Source organism: Passer domesticus, chromosome 9 (genome assembly GCF_036417665.1).
Source record: "Passer domesticus isolate bPasDom1 chromosome 9, bPasDom1.hap1, whole genome shotgun sequence".
Classification (NCBI taxonomy): Eukaryota; Metazoa; Chordata; class Aves; order Passeriformes; family Passeridae; genus Passer; species Passer domesticus.
This window is the reverse complement of record NC_087482.1, coordinates 26,498,991-26,510,248: the sequence shown is the minus strand read 5'-3', so window position 1 is coordinate 26,510,248 and position 11,258 is coordinate 26,498,991. Positions and strand designations below refer to the sequence as shown.

At 53.0% G+C, this 11,258-nt stretch overlaps 1 protein-coding gene across 1 annotated transcript in view; it reads left to right on the top strand.

The window, feature by feature from the left end:
- Positions 1–5,446: 5,446 nt before the first annotated feature.
- LOC135307742 (uncharacterized) overlaps positions 5,447–11,258 on the top strand; it is a 41,420-nt gene continuing 35,608 nt past the window's right edge. Inside the window, exons 1-15 of the mRNA XM_064432175.1 lie at positions 5,447–5,534; positions 5,893–5,964; positions 6,330–6,386; positions 6,588–6,659; positions 6,759–6,848; positions 7,278–7,394; positions 7,714–7,785; positions 7,874–7,945; positions 8,032–8,133; positions 8,592–8,699; positions 9,355–9,426; positions 9,515–9,595; positions 9,682–9,783; positions 10,213–10,329; positions 10,649–10,720. Of these exons, the coding sequence (XP_064288245.1) occupies positions 5,907–5,964; positions 6,330–6,386; positions 6,588–6,659; positions 6,759–6,848; positions 7,278–7,394; positions 7,714–7,785; positions 7,874–7,945; positions 8,032–8,133; positions 8,592–8,699; positions 9,355–9,426; positions 9,515–9,595; positions 9,682–9,783; positions 10,213–10,329; positions 10,649–10,720 (1,192 nt within the window). The 5' untranslated portion in view covers positions 5,447–5,534; positions 5,893–5,906. The remainder of the gene's footprint in view (positions 5,535–5,892; positions 5,965–6,329; positions 6,387–6,587; positions 6,660–6,758; positions 6,849–7,277; positions 7,395–7,713; positions 7,786–7,873; positions 7,946–8,031; positions 8,134–8,591; positions 8,700–9,354; positions 9,427–9,514; positions 9,596–9,681; positions 9,784–10,212; positions 10,330–10,648; positions 10,721–11,258) is intronic.

The window sequence follows — 11,258 nt, the reverse complement described above, 5'->3', positions numbered from 1 at the left end:
CCCCACCCCCCACCCCCCCTCCCCGCTTGCAGGGTAGGCAATGGCCTATTCTTCTGTTTAAATAAAGAGAAGGATCTTTGTTCTGGTTGGAAAGCAAGAGCAGTGAGAGACTCCAAGTCAGAAATACAATTTATTAGAAAAAGGGAAAAAATCAAAACACATGCAATAATACAAAAGAAAAACCACTGACAGGGTCAGAATACAGCCTGCTGACACCCTGCTAGTTAGGGTGGTGGTAGCAGTCCAGATGAAATGGACTTGTGGAAGTGGTGATCCTGTAGAAACAATCTGGTAGCTCTCATCCTCTGGAAAAGCAGTGGGTAAGGGCGACAGTTCCTCTGAGAATCCAGTGGAAAGACTGCTTGTTGTGTCCCAAAACCCAGATTATATCCAGCTGGGGATGCTTAGCTCCTCCCCCGTGGGCAGAGCATCTCACAGTGGGCTGATATCATTCTGCCTCATGCTGTGGGTCCTTGATTAGCCATGAAACAGAAATGGCTCTGGGAGGGAGTTATCTCTGAGTCATGTGGCAAGACATTGATGGGCCCATTAACAGGAGATAAGGAAGAAACAATGCCCCTCCTGGTTTCAGCAGCTCTTGAGGATGGCATTAGAATACATCTTTATACTGCAACCTAGGACAAGTGGTCACCCCAGTGTCCAGGTGGCAGCAGCAGCAAAGCCCACCCAGCAGCAGCACTGACTGAGCTCCATGCCCAGGAGGAGCTGTGGATGCCCACGGTGTGGGCAGGCAGGAGCCAGGCAGGGGACTCCAAGGGTGCCGGGTATCAAAGAAAAAGGCTCAAGCAGTAAAACAGAAATTAACTTATCTGGGATACAAAGTCAGTACTGGACAACGTACCCTGGGCCAAAGCCGGAAGGAGGCAATATGCCAGACCCCAAAACCTCAGACTGCAAAAGAACTAGGAACTTTCCTGGGGATGATGAGGTGGTGCAGGTTATGGATCTGTTACTATGGACTGTTTGTTAAGCCCTTATATGAACTTATTGCAACTGAAAGCAGGGAAATCCAATGGACAAAGGAAGCTATGCAGGCCTTCCACCAGCTGAAAAAAGCCCTCATGTCAGCTCCAGCTCTGGGATTGCCAGACGTGAGTAAGCCTTTCCTCTTGTTCTCCAATGAGAAGCAAGGAATGGCCTTGGGAATATTAGCACAGGACCTTGGCCCATACCGGAGACCAGCTGATTACTTCTCTAAGCAATTGGATGCAGCAGCTAAAGGGTGGCCTGGATGCCTCAGAGCTGCTGGAGGAGTCGTACTGAATATCCAAGAGGCAAGTAAATTCACCCTGGGCCACAAAATGACTGTGCCAGTGTCTCACACGGTGTCTGCAGTGCTGAAGGTAAAAGGCGGACATTGGCTTTTCCCGCAACGATTTCTGAGATACCAAGCTATTATGGTGGAGCAAGATGCTGTGGACATTGTGGTGACTAATATTGTCAAACCAGCCTCCTTCCTCAGTGGAAACCAAGGGGAGCCAGTGGAGCATGACGGCCTGGAGGTACTCCCGGTACTTGGGGTACAGGGCTCGATGCACCAGTACATGATGTGCAGGCTGGAGACTATGTATATGTTAAGTCTCTTACAGAGAAGGCCCTGGAACCACAATGGGAGGGACCATACCAAGTGCTCCTTACTACCTTCACTGCAATCAAGACTAAGGAACAAAGTGCTTGGATCCACCACAGCCGTGTTAAGAAAGCTCCAGAAGCCCCTTGGAGAATAACACCGGGTGATGGTAAACTGGAACTGAAACTTACCCGCACAAAATGAATGCATCATGGTGGGTGGGGATTTGCGCTGAAGTGTTGTTTACAATCATTGCTGTAATCCAAAAATTAGAAAGTACTCCTAGCCAGAACAATGCTGAATGGCCTTGGTCCCAAGCCCTTACTCAATACACCGGATCCATGGGAAAACCTTCCCATTTAAAAGGTTTAAACCTAACAACTGTGGTCATGTGCAAAAAGCAAATATAAAAAACGCTGCAGTGGCAGAAACAGAGGTTGTGGTGACTTCAAGGGACCATGGGGGAGGTAATTAAGATAGGGTGTAGAATGATTATTGGGACTACCTATAGTAAAGCAACCCAAATCAGTGTAAATAAGCACTGGAAGATTTGCAATCGTCCAAATGAATTGGACTGTTGGCACAACTTCACATTAAGACAAACTGTCGACATGGTTTGCCTCTGGGCCTGCAACACTATTGGGCTGTCTTTCAAATTTAAAATAAATGCTATAGCTAAGCCTGTTACAACCCACCCCAGCACTCAAGGACAAACCCAAAATACGCCATTGAAGCTTGAACCTAGAGTTTATGAAATTGGCCCATACATAATAAGGAATACGGATCAACAACAACAGTTATTTAATCCAGGATTATGACATTTCAAACTGTTAATGCAAACTACTATCTCGACAGTTCAGCCACCTTGTTCCCCCTTCATAAGGTCATCCTTCGAGGGATGGACAAGATGGCTACAAAAACACACGCACTTCAGAGACAGAATGCAAAGGGATTTAACCAAGATGTTAGGGACTGGGCTAGGGGTTTTGAATAGGATTGACTCAGAAATATTAATGAACAAATTAGCTGTAGCAGCTAGCCATCCAATAAAATTAAAACAGCCTTTACATTCATCTCTTTTGGCACAGGAAAACAGTCAGTGGCAAGTCTCGAGGGTGCTGCCGAAATGGAGAGAAATTGAAGATCAAGACCATAGCTTGCTAGCAGACACATTAAAGGGGGCACAGGATAACATATCTTTAGCCCTCAGCTATATACAAACACAATTATGGGTACAGTCAACAGCTGCTTTAATCGTAAGAGAAGGAAGTGAAGGAGTCTTTCCAACTGAAGTGCAAAAGGTGGTCTGGGGCAGTGCTACAGACATTGAGAAAGATTTCCAGTCTTGGTGGACCATGGTAATTTTACATATAATCCCCCCACTAACACAGCTCCAGCCTTCGTGCTCACTCTGCGTAATGGCACAGTTCACGCTATTCACGCCATTGCTACCTTAGGGCTCAGTCACGAGCAGCCAGCATTACACCCCTCAGAATACAGGGTATGGGCTTGGAAAATCCAGGGGAGATGGCAAACCGTAAACTTGGAACCTTGCATTGCTCAAGAACAACAGGGATTCATCTGTGACAGTAATGTGATTAGTGCTCAAGACATATGCCTTGACAATGACCAAGGCATTTGCCACTTTGAGATCCACCCAGATACCAACAAATAAATGGTACTAGTGTACATAGGTGATGCCTGTGTGTGTTTAAGGACTGTGTGTGATGTCACAGAAATTGATAAGAGCAAGGTTGCCGGGGTCAGGATTTTCACCCGCTCGACCCAGGCTAGATGTTTCTCTTCACCAGACAGAAGGAGGGCAGCTCAAGTCCTGGATAATTTCAACTGATTTATTGCAGGGTCCAAAAAGGATAGGAAAACACGGAGGGTAGGCTGAGGGACACTCGGTGAGTCCAAGGGACAGCAAGGATGGTAACACCAGCAGAGGGACACCAGGGCGAGTGTGAGATCTCTGGGGAAAGTTACAGATTTTGTGCACAGCTACATGGAGGGGGATGGGAGGGGAAAAGTTTTCACAGGAGTAACTAATGAAAGATACAAAGGGTATAGGATGAGTGGGATGGGAAAGGGAGTACAGCATTCGAACCATGGGAAAGGAATGAATTTTCACTGACTTAGACAATGGTGCTTTCCCAGGGCATTCCTGAGATAGCTTTCTCACCCATGAACCGCACACAAGGTACCCTTAAGTATCTGTTAAGAAACATTCCAATTTTTCTATTTGCTACTTTGTTAAGGTTACTGGGTGTGACTTTGTATATTCAGCACCAGTCATATCCTACCAGTTAATAAAATCAAACTACACAACCTACAACAAGTTACCATTCACACCCACAGGAATGAATTTAACCCTAGTAAAACAATGTAACATCAGGATCTAATCAAAATTGTAAAAGAGATTCCAAAGAATGGGAGGAGAAATCTAGTAACTGTCCATCATGATGTAACAGAAAACCAAGAAAAATATAGCCCCAAATGTGCACAAATAACTCCTTTAGCATGTCCTCCTTTTCTTTTCAGCTGGTTTTTCCATTGTTCTCTGCTATCTTGTCCTCATCTTTCCACAATTCCTGTGCCTATTCAAGTCCAGCCTGGGACCGTGCACGCATTTGCTTTAGCTCTGTAGTGATTTATGCCCAGCCATCCTGCCAACCACACCCATTTCAATGTTGCAACAACCTAACTCTGGGCTGCAGTATGTGAATCACACTCTGCTGTGTGAGCTGGCAGAGCACCAGAGCAGGCACTGAAGAAGGGCCATTCGGTACATTAGTGAAGCGAGTGCTGGAACCTGGGCTAGCTCTTAGAACTCCGGCACTACGGCAGGAGTCGGGAACTGCTTCGCTATGGGGATTTACCAGAGGCAGAACCTTTAGTGCCACTTGCTCTCCAGTGCCAGACACAAGCCACGACAGGAACGAAGCACAGGAGAAAGGAGGAGGCGTCCCGTCTTCAGGTTCCACAAGGAACAGCTTAGTCCAGGTGAAGAGAACGGGATGAAAAGCCCCTAGCTGTACTGCCCAAGGGGTTTTGTACACATACAAGTCATGGGGTGGATGCAAACAATGAACCAATAGGGAATCCTCAGGAGAGGAGTGAGGGGATTATGTCAAGTGTCTGGGGCCAATTGGGGTAGGAGGGTGGAGAGGATGGGTCACAAGGGCCAATGGGGCTCCCAGGAGTAGGGGAATTCCAAAGTGGAGTTGCAGTCAGGGATTGGCCCAAAGGTTGGGGAACCAAGGGGCTGGGTTCCCTTGACAGGCAGGGAAAGAGCTGGAACAAGGGGTGGGGAAGGGCACGAGGGACAGTTTGGAGGGAGGGTAAAACCCACAGGTAAACCAACTCAGGAAAAACATGGGGGCACAACAGAGCCCTTAAACAAGACTTGAAATGGAATCAATAAAATAAATTTGAACTGCAACAATAAGAGCATCTTGAGGGACGCAGCCTGACCAGCAATGTCAGCAGGCAAAAGAAAGGATTTGCTGAGCAATGGCCCTTTGATGAAGCAAAAAAATTACAATCAGGGCAGTCCATTCATGCGGATGGGCGCACACTCTGGGGGTACAGCTGAGGCCATGAGGTCACAGCAGGGCTCTGGGGTCACAGCAGGCTGAGCTCTCAGCAGGCCCTGAGGTCACAGAGGTGCCAGAGGTGCCAGAGCCCCGTGGTTGCACAGCAGCACAGGGAGCCAGCAGTCAGTCCCTGAGCACAACTGTTGCGGCAGCAGCGGCGGTGGCAGCAGCGGTGCTGACGTTGGGACAGCGGTGACAGGACAGCGGTGGCAGCAAGAGCTGCGGGACTGGCGGAGGACAAGGCAGCATGGCCCTTGCTCTGCGCCTCCTACTCCTGCTGCTCCTGGCCGTGGCCCTGCCTGCCAGGGCTGCCCAGGCTGCTCCGCTGCAAGCGCGGCGAGCAGGTGAGCCGCCAGCCTGGCTGCCCTTTCCCGGGACAGCGCTCCCTGCTCCCTGGGAAGTGCTGGGGATGGTTTTGCCCAGGGCTTTAGGGAGGGTTTCCTCTGTGGGAGGGAGAGAGACCCCACGGGCCCTGGGCTACTCCAACCACCCCTCCAGAGATGTTGCAAAGGGCCTGCAAAGAGGTTGGAGAGTGACCAGGAGCCAGCCCAGAGCTCCACAGGCCCCTATGTACCTTTGGCCATGTCCATTCACATCTGGCTCCCACAGCCTCACCCAACACCCCTGCATTGCCCAGTTCACTGTGGCAGATGGGGATCCCAGCACACCATGGAAATGTTTCTGATCTCTGCTCCCTTCTAGACTGGAATCGTGACATGGGTTCTCGGGAAATCCTGATGAATGATGGTTTGAAGTTCCTGGAGGATGCTGGAGGCAAGTTTTCATTCTGACCTTCCTTAGTGAATAATCAGGGTCAGCGCAACAGAAGCTCACTTATAAACCAATTCCCTTAATATAATCTTAAGATTGAAAGAATCTGGAAACCTTGCCCTGCTCCCTTCTGGAGGCCTGAGGGCTCCCACAGGATCACTGTCAGTGGGAGGAAGGAGCATTTAGCTTTCAATCTTCCTCCCGTGTGCAATGCCAGTGTGTCCTTCCGTGTGCTCTGTGCAATCACAGAGAAGAGCAGAGAGGGAAGGGGCCGGGCCCAGGGCTGTGCCCCGGGGCTGAGCCTTGTGGGCAGCCTGAGGATCTCCTGCAGTGCCACAGGAGCTCTTCTGTCCTGCCTTTCTTTGCAGCTGAACATGCTGGTGAAGGCCCCACATCCAGGACTGAGGCTCTGGGAGATGCTGAGGGTAGGTCAAGGCCTTTCCCCTGGGAGAGGTGCCAGCTCAGAGCCCAACGCTGGGCCAGGGAGGCATCGCTGCAGGTGCCAGCACAGAACCATGCACGTGTGTGCCCTCGCCCTGCACGATCCCCTCACCGCTCCTGCGGCTCAGTGGTGCCCGTGCAGATCAGCAGAGATGGCAGAAGCTTCTGTGGCTGTTGAGTTTCAGGTGTGTCTGTGGGGAGGACTTTTCCAGCTCCAGGGGTGGATGCTTGGCCCCAACCCAGCTCCCATGGCAGGGGTGAGTAGTGTGTCCCTGCTGACCCCACAGGCTGAGCCCTGCTTTTGTGGGATCCATTCCTGGGAAATGGAAGTATTTTTCTCTAAGTTCCTCTGACAGGGAAGATCCAAGACACAAGAGACAAGATATCCCTGGAACCACCCAAAGAGACGAAGCAAGAGCTGAAGGAAATACGGCAGAGAGGACAAGGTGGGTGCATTTCCCTCATGCTTCCCCTGGGACTCAGCAGCCGGGGGCTTTGGCTGCACATCTAGACACGCCGTGCCCGGCACAGCGGGAAGGGATCCATGGCAGCCTCGTTGCCCCGCAGCTGCTTTCACGCCCTGCAGGGCTGCTTCCCAGCCTGGCCTGGCTGCAGCTTGTGCCCAGCCTCTGACGGAAGTTATTTGGCATCAGCTGACAGGCAGCCCTAACTGTAACACACCCTGAGATCCCCCACTATAACCAGCCCTGCAGATTAGGAAAAGGGTGTCTGTTTGGAGGTGGAAGTGCTCTCATCATGCCACTGTAACCTGGCCATTTTTCTGCTCCATAAATTTCACAAATATTACCTATGATGCCACCGCCCAAGTGGGGAACAGCTCCATCTGATGCAGCTGTCTCCCTTCCTTTGTCAAGAGATTGACATAGAGCTTCAGTGGAAGGTGGCAATTCCTGAAGGAAGCACTCCATCTTCAGTGCGAGCCCCTGCTGCAGGAAGGAAGGCAATGCCAGACACGGGCACAGGCACAGCAGGTAATTGCTGTGCTGGGCTCAGCCCTGGCTGGGGCTGTGTGGCAGCAGCTCTTCCCCCAGGGCCTGCCCTTGCCCGGCCCGGCAGCAGCCAAAGCTGGAGGCGCCTCGGCTTCCAGGCCTCTGGAGCTCGCTCAGAGCCCCGGGGAAACGGGACTGGTGCAGCAACGTCCCTGGCGCTGCAGCTGCTGCGGAGCTGGCCCTGAGTGCCCAGAGGCCCAAGGCACAGGAGCAGCCCCGAGTGGGAGCCCTGCCTCCGGCCCAGGGCCAGAGCCAGCCCTGGCAGACAATGGAAACAGTTCTCATCTTGGTTTGCTTCCAGACTGGGAGGCTGGGAAGGATTCTCCATTAGCCTGGCGCTCTGAAGTTGTGAAGCCCTCCGAGCATTCTGCAGGTATGTTCTCACTGTCCCACCAAGGCGTAATGTTTGACATACTGCTCAGGACCAGGTGACAGAAGCTTCTCTGGCTGTTGTTTTACAGCCGTGTCTGAAGGGACAACTCCACCAACTCCTACCTTGGATGCTGCACATAAGCCCAGCTCCCATCACAGGGGTGAGCAGTGTGTCCCTGCTGACCCAAAGGCTGAGCCCTGCTTTTGTGGGATCCGTTCCTGGGAAATGGAACTACTTTCTCTTAAGGTCCTCCGACAGGAGAGACCAAAGTTATGGCAGACAAGAAATTCCAGGACCCATTAGAAATCATGTGGCAAATGCTGAAGGAACGTCTGCAGAGAAGACAAGGTGGGTGCATTTCCCTCATGCTTCCCCTGGGACTCAGCAGCCGGGGGCTTTGGCTGCACATCTGGACACGCCGTGCCCGGCACAGCGGGAAGGGATCCATGGCAGCCTCGCTGCCCCGCTGCTGCTTTCACGCCCTGCAGGGCTGTTTCCCAGCCTGGCCTGGCTGCAGCTTCTGCCCATCCTCTGCAGGAAGGCATTTGGCATCAGCTGACAGATAGCCCCAATTGCACCACCGGACATGCCCACCCTCAGATCCCCTGCAATTTCCTGGTGTCCAGGCAGATCAGATACTGGGGCTGTTTGGGGAAGGAAGCAGCCTTGGGTTGTCCCAAAATCCTGGGTGTTTTCTGATCCTTATGCATTCCTTTCAAAAATGATGCCTCCTGAAATTGTCCCCTTCCCCATTCCCAGTCAGGAATGTTTCCATCTGATCCAGCTGTCTCTTTTCCATTCTCCAGAAATGAAAGGAGAGCCTGTGCAGAAGGAAGCATTTCCCAGAGGAAGCAGTGGTTCTGTGCCAGCCTCTGCTGCAGGAAGGGAGGCCATGCCAGGCACAGGCACAGGAGGTAATTGCTGTGCCTCTGGGCCTGAGCCCTGCTGAGGCTTCAGCTGCCCTCTCTGCTGCTTGGCAGTGCGGGCACAGCCTGGACTAGAGCGGCACAGCTCAGGGGAATTATCCCGAGCAGGCTCAGGGCACTCGGGTACTGAGCAGTCCTGCTGGGGTCCCTCCGTGGGAGACATGTCCTGAAACCTGGCAGCGACTGCACGGGGTGCCCACGGTGGGGAAAGGACAGAGGGGGAGAGCAAGGCTCCAGTGTGTCCTGAGAGGGCCTGGCTGTTTGCCCTTGGGATCTGGGGGGTGTCCCCACAGAAGGAGGGCAAGAGGGACAGAGGGAGGTAGGGAGGTATAGCTGTGGCACTGCCTGCTGCAGTTTTCCCCAGGGCTTTAGGGAGGATTTCTTCTGTGTGTGTGGGGGAGAGTCCCAGGGCCCTGTGGTGCGCCAGCCACCCCTCCCTGGGATGTTGCTGAGGGCAGGGAAAGAGTGTGGAGAATGACCAGGAGCCAGCCCAGAGCTCCCCAGGCCCCTGTGCAGCTTTGGCCATGTCTATTCACATCTGGCTCCCACGGCCTTACCGACCCCCTGGCAGTGCCCAGTTCCCTGTGGCAGAAGGGGATCCCAGCACACCCTGAAAAATGTTCTCATCTGTGCTTCGTTCTAGATGAGGTTGCTGGGAAGGCTTCTCCATCAGCTTGGATGAATAAAGTTTTGAAGCCCTTGGAGCCTCCTGCAGGTATGTTCTCAGTGTGCCACCAAGGAAGAATTGTAGACAAGCGGGCAGGAAGCAGGTGACAGAAGCTTCTGTGGCTGTTGTGTTACAGATGTGTCTACAGGGAGGACTTCTCCAGCTTCTCCAGCTCCTACCTTGGATGTTATACGCAAGGCCAGCTCCCATGACAGGGGTGAGTAGTGTGTCCCTGCTGACCTCAAAGGCTGAGCCTTGCTTTTGTAGGATCCATTCCTGGGAAATGGAAATATTTTCTCTAAGGTACTCCAACAGGGAAAGTCCAAGATACAACAGATAAGATGTCCCTGCAACCATCCAAACAGATGAGGCAAGAGCTGAAGGAGCCCCTGCAGACAAGAGAAGGTGGGTGCATTTCTCTCATGCTTCCCCTGGGTCTCAGCAGCCGGGGCCTTTGGCTGCACATCTGGACACGCCGTGCCCGGCACAGCTGGAAGGGATCCATGGCAGCCTCGCTGCCCCGCTGCTGCTTTCACACCCTGCAGGGCTGTTTCCCAGCCTGGCCTGGCTGTAGCTTCTGCCCAGCCTCTGACGGAAGTTATTTGGCATCAGCTGACAGGCAGCCCAAACTGTAACACACCCTGAGATCCCCCACAATATCCAGCCCTGCAGATTAGGAAAAGGGTGTCTGTTTGGAGGTGGAAGTGCTCTCATCATGCCACTGTAACCTAGCCATTTTCCTGCTCCATAAATTTCACAAATATTACCTATGATGCCACCACCCTAGTGGGGAACAGCTCCATCTGATGCAGCTGTCTCCCTTCCTTTGTCAAGAGATGGACATAGTGCTTCAGTGGAAGCTGGCATTTCTTGAAGGAAGCACTCCATCTTCGGTGCCAGCCCCTGCTGCAGGAAGGAAGGCAATGCCAGACACGGGCACAGGCACAGCAGGTAATTGCTGTGCCGGGCTCAGCCCTGGCCGGGGCTGTGTGGCAGCAGCTCTTCCCCCAGGGCCTGCCCTTGCCCGGCCCGGCAGCAGCCAAAGCTGGAGGCGCCTCGGCTTCCAGGCCTCTGGAGCTGGTTCAGAGCCCCGGGGAAACGGGACTGGTGCAGCAACGTCCCTGGCGCTGCAGCTGCTGCGGAGCTGGCCCTGAGTGCCCAGAGGCCCAAGGCACAGCAGCACCAACGAGCGGGAGCCCTGCCTCCAGCCCAGGGCCAGAGCCAGCCCTGGCAGACAATGGAAACAGTTCTCATCTTGGTTTGCTTCCAGACTGGGATGCTGGGAAGGATTCTCCATTAGCCTGGCGCTCTGAAGTTGTGAAGCCCTCCGAGCATTCTGCAGGTATGTTCTCACTGTCCCACCAAGGCGTAATGTTTGACATACTGCTCAGGACCAGGTGACAGAAGCTTCTCTGGCTGTTGTTTTACAGCCGTGTCTGAAGGGACAACTCCACCAACTCCTACCTTGGATGCTGCACATAAGCCCAGCTCCCATCACAGGGGTGAGCAGTGTGTCCCTGCTGACCCCACAGGCTGAGCCCTGCTTTTGTTGGATCCATTGCTGAGAAATGGAACTACTTTCTCTTAAGGTCCTACGACAGGAGAGACCAAAGACATGGCAGGCAAGAAATTCCAGGACCCATTAGAAGTCATGTGGCAAATGCTGAAGGAATGTCTGCAGAGAAGGCAAGGTGGGTGCATTTCCCACATACTGCCCCTGGGACTCAGCAGCCGGGGGCTTTGGCTGAAGATCTGGACACGCCGTGCCCGGCACAGCGGGAAGGGCTCCATGGCAGCCTCGCTGCCCCGCTGCTGCTTTCATGCCCTGCAGGGCTGTTTCCCAGCCTGGCCTGGCTGCAGCTTCTGCCCATCCTCTGCAG